The sequence below is a fragment of the Struthio camelus genome, chromosome Z, assembly GCF_040807025.1.
Source record: "Struthio camelus isolate bStrCam1 chromosome Z, bStrCam1.hap1, whole genome shotgun sequence".
NCBI lineage: Eukaryota > Metazoa > Chordata > Aves > Struthioniformes > Struthionidae > Struthio > Struthio camelus.
In genome coordinates, this window is record NC_090982.1 from 8,541,062 (window position 1) to 8,560,483 (window position 19,422).

Here is a 19,422-nt window from a genome sequence, read left to right on the forward strand (position 1 = left end):
AGGCAGGTTTGTTTTTTGGTTCTTGGGGTTTTTTTTGTTTTTCCTGGATATGGAAAGGTATCAACAACAGCTGCTCAAAATAGGAAAAAGTATTAATTTTGACAGTACATGGAGTAAGTATACTATTTTGAAAGTTTTTTCTTTTTTCTTGTTCAGATTTTCAGTGTTTTTCTTTTGGAAAAAAAATCCTACTGTGCTACTCAGCTGCGTATTACATATTACCAGAGTGGAAAAGAAATAAATATTGAGGAAAAAAGCTTTTATTGTTAACCACTAAATTAAATTTGTCAGCTGTTCAGCAGCCACAGAATGAATAAAAATTGCGGGGTATAAAAAGGCCAAATTCCTTTCCTTAAAAAAAGTCAAATGCTGTCCGTTTAAGTCAAGAATAAAGTGGATTATCGTTTATGAATAATCTAGGAGCAGACAAAGTATTATACCGGCAATACATCTTTTTCCTTTAGACTGGCCTTTTTATCCCTTCACAAGTGACACACTGGAAAGCAACAAACTTGCCTGGGAATTTCTATCCCAGGCAGAGAATTTACACTGAATGTATGTTCACATTGTATTACCCATTTCCAGGCAAACAATTTAAAGTACTGGAAAGAATGTAAAAGCTTATTTTTACAAGATTTACATGTCAGAGAGTTTTTAGCAAAGAAGCTTTTGGGTGCTTATACCAACCAACTTTTTATCAGTAACCGATATTTCAGCACCATTTAGTGTGAATCTAGTAGCGTTTCAGAGACTATCAGAATTAATTCAGGCACCAAACTTATCCTATCATTCTTTCAAAAAGTTTTCTTGCTTTTTTCTTATGATAGCCAGATAAACTTGAAGAATGTTTGGAGGATATACTTACTTAGGCTTTTGGTAATGGTTAGATGCATACTTAAGGGTGGAGTATGAGAAAAATAGGCGTCACCACAAAAATTCGAGGTCATTCTATACTACACTGATCCCTGATAATCTAGTTCAGCTAGAAAGAAGGAAACTTATTTCTCCTGACCTAGAATTCCTTTCTTTTGCTCCTCTTTCTTCCCAGTTAAAGACCTTTTTTAGTAAGGTGTCACTGAGCTGCTTTATTTCAGATTTATTTCTAAAGCAGATTACCATTACAGTGATGCAAATAGTTTTGTAACAGTTGGGTGAAAAAGAGTATTAAGTGAATTAGAAGGCAAAACATTTTCTTAAATGACTAAATATAATTCATACATTATTTGCATTATTCCTTGCACTTGTATTTTCTTGTTCTACAGGTAAGAAATTAACATGAGTGAATAAATGTTTAATTAGTAAATGCACAGAAGTAGTTTACATAGCAGTTCTGTGGCTACTGTAGTGAAGAAAGAAAACACCAAGATTTCACAGCAATTTGAGTAATCTCACTGTCTGTCAGTGAAACATTCTTATATTTTGCTTAAGCACTACACATGTGATTTTGTTCTACAGAATTGGAATAAGCAGCATCATGGCAATGCTTTGGGCCACTTTGGGTTTACTTGAGAAAACTACCGTATTGCAATAATTGCAATTTTCTGCAGAGTTTTGTTTTTTCAAAGAAGTACTACGATGAAATGGAAGGCTGAAAATCATAATGGAAATTTTCAGCAAAGGGGAAAGAACTATTGCAATTACTGATATTCTTCTACAGAAATGCTCAAAACTATAGTTACTGCTGGTCATACAGTTCTTGAAAGGTAATTAGGAAGTTAGTTCTGCTTCTCAAATCAAAAGTAAAATCACTCTTGCATAATCTATACCTGAGTGAGGTATTTTAAACCTGGATAAGTCTTCCGGTCAGTAAACACAGAAGAACTCAGTGGGGAGTATGTAAGTAGTGAGGATGCAAGAGATTTCAAGACAGGCACTTGGCTTTCTTTTCATTCTGTTTTTATTCTTTATTTTATAGGTGCCTTGACCCAAGCCATTCGCAATTTTGCAAAAAGCCTTGAAGGTTGGCTTTCAAATGCCATGAACAATATTCCACAGAGGATGATACAAACCAAGGTAAACAAAACTTCTGAGTATTCCTTTTGCAATAGCGTACTGATAGGACGTTGTGATCTAAAAGCAGTAGCATTTTAACTTCTATGCTAAATGTTTAGGGTGAACTCTGTCAAAAACTTGAATGGAAAACATTATAGACATAATTCATATATGAGGGCTTGTTAATATAGAGCATTAAGATGAAGATAAAGAATCAAAGGCAAATTGATCTACAGATGAAGATTACAATATTTAAAGAGAAATGTATTTCTTCCTAGGTTGCCGCTGTAAGTGCCTTTGCCCAGACTCTGCGAAGATACACATCTCTTAATCACCTGGCTCAGGCAGCTCGTGCTGTGCTTCAAAACACTTCTCAGATCAACCAGATGCTCAATGATCTCAACCGTGTTGATTTTGCCAATGTCCAGGTAAAATACAGCTTTAAATAACAGCCTTTATTAAAAAAAGTTTTATTCCTCCATGATTTTGAACTTTATTACTGGGTGCCATTATTCTATGAAAAAAGAGATAGAGAACGTTTTGCTGACTTAGGTACACAGTGACTGAGTCTGAATTTGTCACCTTACACTTTAGAAAAGCAAGAGCTCAGAACTATTATCTATTTTCATTTACTATCTTCAAATGCACATATTCTTCCAACTTCTATGGAAATGTAGAGCGCACACGTTCTCAGAATGGGCAGCGTAAATGATGTTGTAGTAATAGCATGAATGATATTGTGGTAGTGTGGCAGAATGAAATCCAAGCCATCTTAGTTAACCAAACCTCTTTATTGTCCCACACCACACACTAACAGGTTCTTTGGGTGTCAGTGTAGGTATTCCGGTATGATCACAAATGTTTACAATATAGTCAACAGGCAATTAAGAAATAATAATGATTAATTGTCAATGAAGAGATTCAATAATGATTAACAATGTGGAGGATCAATGGTAACAATGTACTTTAACACATCTATCTCCCAGTCACAATAATAAAAGATGATAAACTATTTATATAAAGTAAGCAGGTAAGTATGTACACAAGCAACAAATCATGAAATTAGCAGTTGCTGAACGTTCTATAAATCCGTGCCTCTGCAGAGTAAAATTCTTATGAAATGTAACAGGCCTTCCAAAGGAACAACACGCAGGGGAGGGGGGAGAGAAAGAAAGGAGAAAGGCAGAACTCCCAGTTCCCTTCAGGTCCTCCTTTCAGCTGCACTGCCTGTGGGGTGGCAATGCTCGCTCTCGCCGTAACGGCGGGTCGCACCGGTAGATACTGCTGAGGGCCGGGTGGGAAACTGCGAGCCGGCAGATCTTGCTCGACGGGCTCAATTATAGGACAGGGCAGAGAGACACCAGGTCTACCTGTTATTCCCTATGGCGGGGGGGGGTTACCTCCACAGATACCTTATGAATCATAAGATCTCAGGCAACAGTATAGCTTCTGAATGTCTCTGAATGCTATTAACTGCACAGCATTGTTTTTAGTAGAGACTGTTTCATTAAGTTTATTTCAAAGACAATACAGTTCATATACTTTCTCTGTCTATATTTACATTTCCTAGATCTCCTGAGTAATTGATTAGATTAGAACTGGTTTCCAGGTTAGCTATAGAATGTAACTTTATATTTTCATTAGGCTTAAAAAAAGATTTTCCGTGCCTTTTTCCTCCTTTGAGGAATTCTTTTTCTTTTGTTCCTTTTGCCCAGCAAGTTGAAATGTTCCAGATTATTGGATATATTTGTCTCTTTTCTTGTGAACAAACATTTTAACTTATTTCATCTGAACAAAAATTGAGTCGTTTGCTAGCAACAGTTTAATTCTTTTTGCTTTTCACATAGAATTTTGAATAAATAACATTTAACATGGGTAGCTATGCAACAATATGTTAACTATTAAAGGTTGAGTACTTGGCCAAGATATAGTATATTAAGTACTGTAACATGTAAAAATAGATAGAAAGTCTGTGAATGTTCAGGGCAAGTGATGCTGGAGTTTAAGGACATGGAGGCCAGTAGGTTTCCGTTTGCTTTCTCTAAGTTTCAGGAGGGTCCTCTTACCCTTACTTAAACTTAGTAACACTGACTAAATTGCTTATTATTGTATGCAGAGTGTGATTCTCTACATGTTTTTGTTGTTTATGTTTATGTTGTACGTTGAGCAATGTGTAACCTATTACTGCCTTTTGGCAGCAAACAGAACAACACTTGTTTACATACACAGCTTTCTTTTGTAAGTTAGATGATATAATATAGAATAGAAATCATCTTAACTTTTCCAGAGGAAATGGAACCTGGCATTTGAAGTCTTGCTCCCTCTTTTATTACTCTATTACCCCTGTTTGCCTTTAGTCCCAGGAAAATCTGACAATTCCTGACTATTTTAATAAAAAAAGTATGAATGAGGAAAGTTAAAGAAGGTTTTTTGGAAAATGAATATGGAAAACTACAGCACAGGTCATTGTCATAATCTTTAACAATGAATTACATTCTGTGCTTTGGTTTACATATTGCTCATTGAAGAGTTCCATGTTTTGTGACAGGAGCAGGCTTCCTGGGTGTGCCAGTGTGATGACAACATGGTTCAGAGACTAGAAACAGACTTCAAGATGACTCTTCAGCAGCAGAGCACCCTGGAGCAGTGGGCTGCCTGGCTCGATAATGTAATGATGCAAGCATTGAAACCATACGAAGGAAGACCCAGTTTTCCTAAAGCAGCACGGCAATTCCTATTAAAATGGTCTTTCTACAGGTAGTATTCCATAGATTTCTAAAATGCTTTGACTATTCTTTTACTTGTAGACCTGTTCGTTATAGTAAAGCTGACAAATTTAATATCAGATAGTAGCTACTTAAGGAATGGAAAACCATGTTTTTCAAACATCTCAGGGCTACTTACAACTCAGCAGGGAATTAACTGATCTTTCTATGTTATTTTAAAGGCCACATGTAAAAGTAAAGAGAATAGAATTTTGTCCTCAGTTAGAAACATGTCTTTGGGTTGAATACCTATATGACTGTTAAGCCACTATTTGAACTATTATTTATTAAAACACTCTGGCTTCTATTAGATAAGGAAGACAAAACCTTTTTTAATGTGCCAAAAAAGTAAGACAAGTATTCCATCATAGCTGCTTACTGAAAAAGTTATTCTTACAAAATCGTAGCCTAAGTCAACTACTTTCTGAAGTTATCGTATATATCTTTCCACCTGAAATTTGTGTTTGTCAATATAACGCAAGCCTATTCTATGTAATTTTCAGTTGGAAAGTTTTAAAATCATAGCAATTAATACGTTTGTACGGAGTATGTGGGAAACAGCATATGCTATGTTTTTCAGCATTATTTCATTTAAAATTTTTTGCACAGTTTTGCAAAGGGTTTAACAGCTTACTCCAAAAGCTTAGATTTTACACATGCTCGAGTATTCATAGTTGTGCATATATTAAAAAAAAATCTGAAAAAATCTGAAAATCCGATTATTACTTATGAAATGTGGTGTCCAACAATATCTTCAGAGAAAGAGGAGAAGCAAATAATTCCCTGTCTTGGACATTTCTTTCTGAAGACACCATAAGTCAGATATTGACTCTGTGGGTAACATCGCTTTTAAGAATATCGGTTTTGAGGTGAATTTTCTACATGGATAAGTGTTTAAATGACTAATATTTAATTCAAAAATATGTGTATTTTTCTATTTCTAAATAGCTCGATGGTGATTCGAGATTTAACCTTGCGCAGTGCTGCTAGCTTTGGCTCTTTTCATCTGATCCGCTTGCTTTACGATGAATACATGTTTTACTTAGTAGAACATCGTGTTGCTCAGGCAACAGGAGAGACACCTATTGCAGTTATGGGAGAGGTAAGATAATATGTAAGAAGTTAGACTGATAGGTTTAGTGATGAATTTGGGTATGATCTTTGCAAATTTTTTTCACACTTATGTGAAGCTGTAGGATGTTTTGTAATACAACAATTGCAGATCCGGTACCAAATACATCATTTTCAAACTTGTTTCACTGATTGAGTCTCAGAGTATGGAAATTACACTGAATTCTAACAAGCGATTCTCTGAAAATGAGCTCACTCCTTTAGGCATCTTCATGCAGATTCACATGCCTAAGTAAAGATGCAAAAAAAGGGTGAAAAATGTTGATCAACATAATACACAGAAAAATCCTATTTTTTTTAGCTCTTGGGAACTAAATATTTTATGTGAACATAATAAAAGAACAGAGTAATAGGAAAGTTGCTTACAAGAATCTGTTTGCATGAATTTACACACTCCTAAAATTCTAACACAAGTATTTTCACAAGTGAGCAGAGCAGCACCACTGACTTCAGAAAGGTGGCTCACGTGTAAAGTTTAGCCTGTATGGTACTTTTCACATGCATGTAATAAAAGTAGTGCAGACATACTTGGAGGATTGGGATATAAGTGATTTTTGTACATACATTTCAAAGATTGCTGGTTAAAAAAACAGAACAAAAGTCTTAATTCAGAAGCAGCATGATTTATACTTGTCTGTAGCATGTGGAAGGTGAGGTTTTCCTCAGGCCTCTTATGTCCGGCATTTAGCTACCATTTTTATGTTGAGTGAGCTGCCTAAGAATGTACATTATGTGAGGAATTATCATCAAGGAACTACACTTTTAAAGTTTTGGAAAATGGATATATTTGAAAATATGCTAGGCAGTTAATGGGACAAATGTTACCAATTTAATAGCTGGAAGTCATTGTATCATGTTTCATGTTACTGGTAAGTTAAGTTGTAAGACACTTTGCAAATTGATTTCAGATCAGATGTCATTCTTCCCTCAATATACATTAAATACTATCATTAAATGTTACCAATAGATGAACTTTTGATAGAAATTGGAAATGTCTCATCTTTGTTTGTCATGATTTCAAATCATGTGGCAAGACATTTTTTAGAGAAACTAAATTATGACATTTCTGCTTAGTGATGCACCAATAGTATACTTGGTTAAATTCTACCATTATTTTCACAATAAGGTGCTAGAGAAGCGTAGTTACTGCGTTCTTGTCTTCTCAACAGACGTTGATTATGTTAAATGTAAATTTTTAGTGCAGTGAAGGGCCTTCTAAAAAGTTTCTGTAAACTGAAGATAAGTATGTTCTTAGGAAGTAAGTAAACCAAAACTTTTAGAGGTGAGGGACAGGGTGGAAGTTATAATACTTGTGATATGCATGCCTTTTTATGTTTCTTTGCATTAAGTGACTGTGAGTGAAATAAAATGGGGAGGTCCAAGCCTATGGTCTGACAAGCACTGTAAAACAGTATAAACTGGTGTTGCAGCTGAGAAAAGTTTTCTGTTTCCTCCCGTCCTCTTCCCCCAGCTTTAGACACAGGTACTGGCAGAAGTAGTCGGAAGTGCTGCAGTTAACTGGATCAGATTTATCCAATGAAAAATGACCTAATGTTTAAAATTGGTTATTTTTCTCTGGGGTCATTTTTTTTCATGTGTTTCTTTGGTGAGGTTGTGTTAGCACTTAATGCACAAAGCCCAAATAGCATAGGAACCAGGGGTGAGTGGACCTGAAAGGATTGGACTGCTGCTGCAGGCTAGTATAGTATTCCTTCAATTACCATCTTATCTTGCCATACTTCTGAAAAAGACTGATATCATCAGGTATGGTTAGAAATGTACTTCCTTAAATAATGTATTCCTTTCGTTTGAGATTAATTGATCAAATTTTGCTCTACTGCTTCTCATTTAAGAGAAGGTTGGAGGATTCAGGGAAGGAAAGGGAGGAAAGTTACATTTCTGACTTGTAAGTAACTCTTTTGAATATTTGTTTTTATGTAAGTAAATTGGTTACCAGATTGTAACCCTTCTTCAGCAGTACCTTTCATCTACCATACGGGTAGATGTGCAGGACTGTAACTGCCTTTAGTGACACACCTTCATTTTTGTTCCAACTCAATGAAAGTCTTCTCAGGAGAATTTTAAGGAGCTTCTGGTTAAAATATTAGCAAATCAGAATGGGCAGCAGTCATATTTTCTGGGTTTACACAATGCAGAAAAAAGCTCATTTAAAGTAACAAAGACCTTGACAAGGAAGTCGTCTTAAAAGAAAAATTGTATCATTAAGTTTATACTTCACCATTTTAATTGTTGAGGGTTTGTTTTAGTTTTAATTGTCTTAAAACGAACAAGACTAAGATGGAATGGAAAATGAACTAGTAGAGTATGGATGTGGCTGCAAGGAAGATCATGCACTTGCATGCTAGCCTCAAGCCACTGGAGCACAGACCTGCTCCTTCATAGGTACTCTAACTTCATACTTGCAAAAGACTGTGCAAACACTTTTTATTGTTTATTTTGCAGTTTGGAGATTTAAATGCTGTGTCCCCTGGAAATATGGATAAAGGTAAACATTTTAATTTCTCCAGTATATACCTCTGTATAGAAGTAACATGTCTCCTTGAGCAAAATAAGTCCTTACGTTTTGAAATATAGTAAAGCCATATTTAGAGATGCATCATGGTATAAAATGCATGTGTATCTTATATGAATACGTTAATATATTATATGGATACAATATGCTATATATGATATGCAGCATATGATAAAGGCTAGAAAACGGTAGCTAAAGTTTCTAATAAGAATATCTTTTAAAAGTGTTTCTTATTTACACAAGAATATTCAAATTTTTACCTAGAATTTAGTTGTATATCCTGATAGGAGAGTGGAGGGGAACAGCTACAGAAAGAAAGATAAGAGTGTACTCATATATCCATAGTAAATGACAGTTTTGATAAGTGAAGATGGCAGAACTAGGGGCAAGCAGTTGTCAAATAACTTGTCAGCGAAGAGTACAGAAAGAAGTAAGTTCATTATGACTTCTTTGTAAACTGTAGTCGTATTTTATTCTGTTGTCTTACATGGACTAGTGGTGTGATTTGGGGCCAAGTCACAAACCCTCTTCACCTCAGTTTCCCTTTCTAAAAATAAGATTAACAGTTCTTGTTTATTGAGTCTTGGAAAGGAGAGGCAATTTGCAAGTTATGAGCTTCATGCTGTTTGTTAGAGCTTGTGTTTGAGATTGCAACTGCTTTCTCAATATGCTATTGTTAACGGTGTGTAACTACCGCAATCAAAACTGAGCAAGTTTGTTAAATTCTTTGTAGGAATCATTGACTCTTCCTACGAAAGTTTAAAATTTTCGGTTTAGGCTTTATCAAATTGCTAGACTTCCCTGTAATTTTGTATTTCATATATTATTTCCAAAGCAAAGGCCCTTGCCTTTGCATGAGTTTCATGGTGGTTTCTTTGTGCAGATGAGGGCAGTGAAGTTGAAAGCGAAATAGATGAAGAGCTGGATGAAAATGGAGAGCCACAAGCCAAGAGGGAGAAAACAGAGCTAAATCAGGCATTTCAGGTGGGCTGCATGCAGCCAGTACTTGAGAGTGGAGTACAGCAGAACCTCCTGAACCCACTTCATAACGAGCACATTGTCACAAGTACGCAGACTATCAGGCAATGCAGTGCTACTGGAAATACGTATACTGCAGTCTAATATGAAAGCTTCCCTCCCCCTCTTCCCCTCCCCCCAGATTGCATTGGGCCTTTGGGCTTAATATGAGAAAAGAAAAAAGAATAAGTCCGAAGGTTGACTGTTGTCAAATTTTCGCCGCGCTGAACATTATTTTATTGGAGTTGTGAAACAGAAAAGGGTGTATGTATTTTGCCAGATGTGTTAAAAAAAAATGTTTTGTAAACGAAATCATTTTACCTTGACCATTCAATATGAAGAGTTTTCTTAGTTTCAAACGTCAAGGAAGATTTTTGCAATGCTTAACGTTAATGTTTTTGTCCTCTTATTATAATTTAATTTTTTTCATAGTTTAAAAAAATTTAATGTTTAATATTAGTTTTGATGATTTCATATACATAGGTTTTTAATTAGATGCACTTCTGTGATATATCAAAAGAACTATTTTCTTTGATTTACACTGGAGGCATACTTATTTGACAGCAGATGTATCAAATTTGTTCTAAAAGGTGCTTTTCATTGGACAGAACTAGAAGACACTATTTTGATAAAATTGTGAGTGTTCAGGGGGAATTTTTGTAATAATGCTGGAGGGCTGGGAAGTTCTACTGTTTTCTTTCTGTGAGAAAGAAGTGAGTTTAAATGGCAGAATTGTAATAGAATGTGGTAATGAGTACGTAATGAACGTACCTAATTATCTGATCATCGTGTAAACAATGCAAGCTTCCTTTAAAATCAACAGTTCCAGATATTATTTGCATACCAGTTCCTCTGTTTTGAAGACTACTGATTCTATATTTGGGACCACTGAACAGGTGCTTTTGGCTGTTGAGTGGTATTGGAGTTGTGAGAAACTGAAGCTGAAAAAGAAGTGACTTGATTATTATTATTAATTTTTAAGTGTACGTGCTACTTATGCTGAACTGGACATACAGGAAAACATTCCCTTTGGATGACTTTCTTCTATTCCAGGTCTTTTCTTACTAGTGGTTCGGTCTGCTGCTCTTATAAAAGATGATTTGTAGAATGCAAGGAATGTAGCAACCTGCATCATTTTCCTTTCAAAAATATTTCCTTGTTCTTAAAGTGGATTTAAATTTTTACAAAAATTAGATAAGGCAGTGTAACTGGCACACCTCACTTATACTTATTCCCAATTGTGTAGAATTTGAATAGGTGGCTAGATGGACCATTGCCATTTAAGAATGTACATCAGGGATCATTGTACCTCGGCTATTACATGGTGCCTTAAAGAGAACTGAAGCTAAGACTTAGTACTTTTTGTTATTATTAACTCTTAAATTAATTCTACAAGGTGTGCCTGTCATTCTCAAATTCCCTAAGAAGTAAGGACAGGTTACATAGTCTTCAAAAGAATAAAGGATTTTTTTATTATTAAATGATTTTAATATCCCTCCTAGAATGACAATAAACATATTTTTTCTTATTTCTAGCTGGATTTCACTTTATTACAGATAAAATTTGCTTGGGTATTTGGAAGGCAAAACGAGCTTTAATAGCAACTTCAAATGTCAAAATAGATTGACCCTGGTCCCAAGCATGATTATATATTTTCTAAACCCTTGTCTAGTTATAATTTTGAAAAGTAAGAAGAACTAAATGAGCAGGTACATAATGCAGCACATGTTTTCAATTTGTATATTTTGTGGGGTATCAGCCAGATACTACATTTTAATGGTTAAATCTCATAATAGTCGGTGTTAATTGACAGTCAGCAATTGAGATTTTTCTTATTAAACATTTCGTTATGCTTAAAGCAGACACAAGAATTTGGTACACAAAAATAGTGAAAATAAATAAGCAAAACAGCCAAAAAGGGAAGGAGAGCCCAAAAAAATCAACTTTATTGAGCAAACTGTATAAAAAATTAGGGGTTCTTTTATTTTGGTTTATCTGTTGTGTCTGTAAAATGATCTCTCAAGGTCATATATACCAAATGGGTGACAGGCATGTGTAATGAACTGAAATTTTTAGCAAACAGTTCGTTACTAGAGTTTACATTTGCTCCAAGTACAGCTACAGATCAATTAAAATGTCCTAACATTATTGGTGTTCAAGATGATTAATTTTCAATTACTTTGCAGAATTTGGAGGCCAACCCATCCAGCTCATTCTGTGTAGGCATAATTCCAACTAATGCCAGTAGATGGTTTTTGCCTCAACAGAGAGTGAAAATGAGGTTTATATTCATTATTTCTAAGCTCATATATGCACTGACTCTCATAACAGATTTTGTTCTCACATATATCACTCAGTATGTCCTGATTTTTCCTCAGAAATCAGTACATCTGCATCCATCACCAAAAATCCTAAAACTAAGCTGTGATAAATATTTACTCCCCTTCATTGTGCATTATAAGATGTTTACAAGTAAAATAAAGTGAAAAAAATCAACATTTTTCATTTTCAGCTTTTTTTAAATGCTGTAGTATTGGTTTCAGTTTTTGTTTGACAAACCTTAAATGTTTTGTTCTTGTCCTTCATTGGTTTAACGTTGGATTTGTTATTGCTGAGAGAAGAGTAAGATTGTAATAGGTAAATCTAGATTGCTAGAAGAGGTGGGACCTGAATATAGTTCGTTATTCAGCTCCCCACTCCCACCCAGTTGTTCACTGTTCACAAAGTGCAAAGCAAAGCAAAGTGAAATGAATACACAGATGGAATGTATTTTGTGGCTTCTAAGAGCATAGTCATCAGAAGAAATTGGAACTATCCCAGGTTTAGAAAACTGAATAGTCTTTGTATTCCTATGATTATCAAATGATTATTCTTTAAAATTTTTGAACACTATTTGCCCATACTTTTTTAATTTATTTTTTAGAAGAATTAAGTTGCTGTAAGCTGCTTTGTGTTCTTACAGGTTTGGGGGAGGGGGGGTGTTCTGTTTTGTTTCTATATTTACTGGAGTTTTAATCAAACATACTTAGGCAAAAACATTTTGCACACTCTTGCTATTGTTAATAATCTGGTATTAGTAATGATTAAACTACAGAGATATGAATACCTCAGTCCAGATTCTATAATGTGTAGCATGTGGTTGCATTGCCGCACCAGCTCCAAAGTCTACTCTTAGTGCTCTGGAGGGTGTGCAGCATGTATCCACAGGGCAGGCATTAGGACGGTTCATGTGGTTTATGGATTTTGTGTGATCTTGACATGGCATCCAATACAGTTATTTTAGAGGCCTTTCCCCCATTAGCACAAATAGCACAGTGAACAGTGTGGGGGAATGGGTATTTTTGAACTACCTTTTCAAAACACAGGGCCCAATTTTCAAAAGTTTTATATGAAAAATTGTTGGTACATTTTAATCTTTTTCATTATAAATGAGTTCTAAAACTTTTTTTCTTGTTTCATTTAATCATTGTCTTTGTGTTTTACTCATGTACTGTAGCATGCTATAAGCACCTTCCTTTAAAAAAGTTGCATAAAAATTTGGAAAATAGATTTTAATTATTTACCTAAAAATAGTGATTTACAGCCTTTAGTTTAAAAACAGGTGAATAGATAATGTTTTGGTGTACTGTCATTCAGGAATGTATAAGTCTATGTACAAATTTAATTTAAAGCGAGGTATTTTTAAATATCAAAAAGACTGCTTTTGTTCACCTTGTTCTCCATAGGAGACCTGATCTGATATCTTTGTTGTTCTCACTAAGTGACATCTGCACTGTTTAGAAAAACTTTTCTATTAGAGATGCACTGCAATCCAATTTAGTTTAAAGTGGATTTACAAAATTAAATCAACCATTGATAGCCATAAAAACTTGGTGAAAAAAATTGAATCTATTAATAACGTAAGTAATTTTTTGTACTTATATATGACAGTAATTTCAGAGTATAAACATTAATTTGAGAGCACAGTATGAATTTCTGAAAATTGGGCCCTTGTCTCTAATGGGACATCTGTGTATATGGTTTAAAACAAATCAATGAATGGAATTCTAGTATCTCTGCTAATTTGTTTGGTGATTTAAGACAAACAAACAAAAAACTGGAATAGAAGCATAAACACACAGTGCTTAGTTCTAGTATTAGAAAATTAATTTAATGTAATGCCTTCTGTTAACCCTTTGAGCATTGTAAGTAACATGATGGGAACAAAACTTTTTACATAATTTAATTAGTCCATTGAACATATACTTTGAAATAGCTGATAGTATTGTAGAGAATGCTTTTTTAATTTCTAAATTAAATACTTGCATACTATACAGGAAAGATTTTGTTATTAGGAGGCTTAATAGATTTAGGCAAAATATTCACTGCCGTTGATGGTACTGTCTCATGTAAAACAGTACTTCGGCTCCTTTGTTTTCATAATTGCATAAATATATAAAGAAAATCAAATGCGTGTTTCTACAGACATTAAGTTGTCTTCTTCAAGATGCCTTTAGCAGATGAAGGTTTAGAAAATACATTATGTTTACACTATTTTGAAAATATCTTTAGATAGGTTAGCATTGGAATATGCCAGTACTATAGATGAGAATCTTTGGGACTAAAAAAAGGCTTAGTGAACAAGAGTAAATTTTACAGAATATTTAGTAGGTTTGCATTGAAATTTTCTGCAGTCTTTTTGATAAACACATCCAAAAATACACAGTTATATTCATACTACTTTTAACATTCAGTCACTGCAATAATGAATAACAAAAATATCAAGGTGTTTTATTCAGCTTCATCTACGGCGTGCAGTTTGGGGGGCCCTTACTGAATGTCAGAATTTTAGAAGCAGTCTAGAAATTGCACCAGCCTTTTGCCATGTTAGGAAGCCCCTCTGTTCTTAAAATAGTGCTCAGAAGAACAAGGGGACAAGAGCAGAAGCAAGTAGACGTTCTTTGAAAATACAGATAGAAATGCCATCTTACTAAGTGAGAGTACTGTATATTTTCTACTGGTTTCTTGCAGTATCAATCAGTCAGCAAACACTTAAGTGCAGCTGTACTTTTATTTAAGTCTAGCTGAGGGCAAAAAAGTCTAATTTTAAGTTCTTTAGTGGGGAATTATGTCAGTAGTATAGTGCAAGTAAGTTGTAAACATGCAAATTCATGCATAAATAAATAACATAAATGCAATACTCAAAGGGTTTTAATTTAACAACTTTTTTTGTTCATGATTTACTGTAAATGCTTCTGAGTTTGCATGCCTTGATCATTGCTGCTAGTGATTTTATGTGCCAGTAGACCTGAGTTTAATTTACCAGTTTAACTTAAGAAATAGTAAAAGCCACTTACAAAGTGACTGCCTAGTGTTTGTTTGAAGTAAAAAATGCCTTAGTTTCAAAATGATCATTTTAACTGTCTTATTTTATTCTGATGTTTTTTTTCGTTTTCCTTTTGAAAAAAAAAATAAATCAACATGTTGGGATTGGAAGCCCTGAGTAGTTAAATATTTGGTAAGAATTGTTCTTGTAGATTGATCATGAAGGGTGAAATTCACTGTAGAAAAGAAAGCTAAGAACAAGTCTATGAGCATTAAATGAGCCTCACTTAAATCTGAATCAGGATAATGTTCCTTGTATATTCTTAAGCACCTTCTTGATTCAGGGTGCAGATATCTTAACAAGAATTTTCAGTACTGGATGAATTTTACTCTGAAATGATAAATGTCTTTGTTAAAGGAATTTTGAATTTGGAGGAACAACCACACATTGATTGGTATTTACCAGGAACTCAGTTCAATACTTTTTGACTCGCTGATGTCAGCAAGAGGTTTTTATGTAAGGAATTTTAAAGGGTTGCCCAAGTAAAGTTTCCTTCAATACAATACTAAAGTGATTGCCTTGTATTTAAACATTAATTATCCATCTTAAAGTAAAACAGTAAAATAATTGAAAATATGCCAGAAAAATACCGTTTTGTACCAAAGCAAGTTGCCCATCTCCACTCATCTTCATCGGAAATTTGGATTTACAGTTAATAACCAATGAGGCTGTTAAAGAAACTTTTGAGTGCCTTTCAAAAACTTGAAAAATTGTGCCTGAGATGGTAAACTTTAATTAGGTTAATTCTAGAGCTACCAATCAGTAATTTTATCATCACTCAGGGCTTTCTTACCTTCTAGGAAACTTCCTTGTTGCATTTATTTTATATTGTATTTTGTTTAAGTGCCATCCTTTAAATTTCACTTAGTAAGTGGCAGATTACATTATTCAGTCCCACAGCACAAAAACATAATAACACTAGGAAATATTCAAACTTTTATTTTCCTGTTGACTGAATATATTATGTAAATGAGGTAAGCAACTTTTTGTAGCTTGTATGTGTGAGATAATGTAATGTTCTTTTCCAGTTTTTGGACTACAGTTGAATATACTTTTTAATTATTTAAAGAAGACATCTTTACAGAATAACGTGATGGTTTTTTTGTATAATGTATTTGATTTTGTAAATACGTATTTCCTGATGTGATTTTTGTGAGAAATGCTAAATCTTTTAGTATATCATGTCCTCTCAAAATTGGCAGGAGCTAAATAATAGTTTGTGGGCAATTTGTATTGTGTACTGTACAATAACTGGGGAACTTTTATAATTATAAAAATATATATTAACTTTTAGTGTGTTGTTTAAAAAAATGACTGGAACATACTAAAGACAGTAGGATTTTTCTGAATATTTCAGACTTGAACTCAGGCTAGCTTTCTTGTGTTTTTCAAAACAAAATTGTGTCTTGTCTTTTAAAATCAATAAATTTGTTTTCTTGTTACAAACATATTTGAATTGCTTCAGTTTTTATATAGCCAGATATTTTGGATGGTGATGCCATTCATTTTGAAAGAAAAAATATTTCAACTTCTGCCTTTTAAATAAGGCTGCAAATAATTTTTTTAAGCAGCCACAGAAATAAATAACTAACAGTGAGTGTGTCTCAGATTGCAGAAGAAGCTATTATTTTGAGGTGCCAGCTCAGATAAGTATACGTCTGTGTTCCCAATAGATAAAGACTGTAATATACTTACTAATTTGAATATCAACAATAATTTCCTAGTATAGGTTTAGCTAGTTAGCTAGCATGCAGTCTTGGTCTCCACGGATTATTGGTGTTAATTCATTGCTGCTAAACACCTACTTCTTCCACTTTTGTCATAAGTATTAAGCCCACTTCTGCAAGTTTTTTTTTTATAAGTATTTGGCAATAAGCTACTGCATTGGATGTTTCCACAGTTTCACACACACACACACACACACACACACACACAAAAGAATAAAGGCCTAATCTGATCAAGCCATGTCTGTCATGGGTCTCCAACTTCCAGGCACTGTTTTTTGTATCAAAAAATGCAGAATGTTATTTCAATAGGGGAGAGCCAACAAGTAACACCTGCTAAAATGTAAAAATGGCCACTGAATTCCAAATTTAAAACAAATATTTCGCACAAACTATAGTAAAGCTAGAAAAGCTGCACCCTAACGCTTAGATTTATTTTGCTCAAGAAGCTCAGCTATAAGAGTTACGATCCAGTCTCCTTTCATTTCATCACCAGCCTCCCCTCTCATTTCAAATAAGGTCCAAAAGCTTAGGCTACAATGCTGGCTCTCACAATGCATTCTACCAAACAAGACTGTAAATTTTCTACCTCAGTGACCACCGGTCAGACCTATGTTTACAGACACACACACGCACATGCTTTATAAAGAGACATCTCTCACGCCAGCTAACAGTATCTGGCTGTATTCAGTTCTTTTCCCGCAGCAGTGTTACCGGAAAGAGCCTGCAGCATCAATCTGTGTTGTTGTTAATATTAATTAAAGTGACTTAATTAGTTAAATAACGGAAGTTTAGTTCAGCATCCCAAAGCACCACAATACAGATCCTGAAGCATGAAACATGGCAGAAATGCACTAAAAATTCAGGAATACCGGGTACTGTAAGAAGACAGTCGAATAAGAAGGGTCACAAATAAAGCTGGTTCTATTACTTCTACAAGGTGATTTTCTGCACAGTGTTAATAATATCAAATAAATAAGATATATACTATATCAAATGATTTTAAGTGTACTTAATTTGTCTGATCTAAGACTTTCACTTCTATCATGTAAAATGTCACACAGAATGCAGCTATCCAATTTACTTCAGTTGTTTTGTTGTATATCAAGGTTTGTGCCAAAAGGCGTCTGAAATACAAAACCAGTTACTGTTCCACAAAGGCATTTTGACTAAGGCAGGCAAGAAACCTTGATCCATTTTTGGCACTGTTAACAGTATGCCAGAAACAGTTGCTAGGCTGACTTGATGCTGCTGTTCCTGATCTCATTCCAAATTTTGCTAAATCCCATTGTATGCGTTCTTCCATAATAGCTGGATTACCTACACCCGTATGGCTTTTCTGTTCACAAAGCAAAAAAAACTCCTTGACTGCAATGTGGTGCTGCTGTGAGTTTCTTCTAAGCAATTTTGTAAGCAGAACTGTTTTACAAAGATTGAAAATCCTGCCACAACATCTAACATCTATGCTGACTGATATACGACAGTTTAAGCTTTCTTATCCTTTTCCTATTAGAATTAATTTAATTAAGACAAAGTTTCTGAAAAGTTGAATGATCTAAAATAAGTAAGGGGTGAAGCAGTGAATCCATTATAGACCAGGCTTACTCTGATGTCTGGAACAGAAGGAACTTTTCACGTTTAACATCAGACTCTGTATGTTCAAACCTACAGAGCTGGACTGTAACTGTAGTTGCTCTTTACAATAAAAGCAGTGGGGCTCTGCAGACACAGTACTCTAACTGGAAAAGACTGTGAAATGCTGACCAAGTTCAGTGCTGCAGAATTTGTCCTACTCTCAGGTGATTTTTATAAACAGCAATTCAGCTGCAGCTGGCAAAGGAACAGGGTATGCCTGTGGAACGAGCGCTGGTTGATCTGTTCCTGGCTTCAAACTCAAAGGAGAGGCTTAATAATAACCATACTGAATAGAATATATTGTAAACATATAGACTTTATAGACTTTAAACTTGGGTCGGATTTCTAGGTATAAAATACATACTTTAGCAATAGATATTCAAAAAGCTAACATTTATCCTATTAGTAAAGAATTAGTTCACAGCATTAATTTTATACCTACTGATATTGCTGCTTTGGTTGATAGCCAAGGAAACATAAAACTGGAGTCAAGTCTATTTTCCTATTACTTCCATAAATCAGTTTTGAAACAAAAATGCTGCATCCTATACACGAGAGTATTATTTCAAGTGAAATAGCTTGAGTAGCTCCAGACTAATTTTACTGGAATTCATCATATGAAGGATATAATACTACATGGTCTGAGCCATAAGCCATGAAGTTAGCGCATCAGACTCTAGAATAATCCCAGAGTTTAAAGAGACTGATGGAAATCTGTTTAGGAAGATGATCAGAAATTACAAAGGCAGAACATAATTAAAATGGATAGTCAGTGGAAAGCTTTTTTGCTTGCTGATTCAAACAATAATTTGAATTTTACGCAAAAGGCTAACAGAAATTGTCAGAATTCCCTGTCTTCTATAGTCTGGCTCACGCTAGCTGTCATCACTGAAACTCTGAGGAACAGTGTTTCTTCAGATGTGTTGTCCTCTTGAGGGACTTGGTCACAAAGGTGCTTCCCACCTTTAGAAGGCATTTTTTCCCTGCATATCTTTGACACAGGACTGTAAAGCACAAATTATCTTAGATCTCTGAGAAATGGAAAAAAAGGAACACATATTTGGTTCAGGCAGCAGCCTTGCTCCATCACACTCATTGCTGCAGCCAAGAACTGCTCTAACTGGGGCAGGTGTTTGTAGGGTCTTCTTACAGGTGTAGCATGATGCTAAAAAGGAAACAAGGTTGCAAGTTGAAATTGAAGTGGGAAAAGCAGCAAAAGACATTGCCTTAAGCAGACAGGCCTTCTCTGTGGGGCATTGT

At 34.7% G+C, this 19,422-nt stretch overlaps 1 protein-coding gene across 5 annotated transcripts in view; it reads left to right on the forward strand.

Annotated features, from left to right (window-relative positions):
• RFX3 (regulatory factor X3) overlaps positions 1-16,251 on the forward strand; it is a 128,038-nt gene extending 111,787 nt beyond the window's left edge. For 4 of the 5 annotated variants that reach the window (XM_068928964.1, XM_068928966.1, XM_068928965.1 and 1 more), the window contains 6 exons: positions 1,916-2,013; positions 2,271-2,420; positions 4,541-4,749; positions 5,706-5,859; positions 8,352-8,394; positions 9,305-16,251. In XM_068928964.1, the coding sequence (XP_068785065.1) occupies positions 1,916-2,013; positions 2,271-2,420; positions 4,541-4,749; positions 5,706-5,859; positions 8,352-8,394; positions 9,305-9,543 (893 nt within the window). In that variant the 3' untranslated portion in view covers positions 9,544-16,251. Of the gene's footprint in view, positions 1-1,915; positions 2,014-2,270; positions 2,421-4,540; positions 4,750-5,705; positions 5,869-8,351; positions 8,395-9,304 lie in introns of those variants that run through there. The other variant, XM_068928969.1, reaches the window with a different exon arrangement.
• Positions 16,252-19,422: the final 3,171 nt, after the last annotated feature.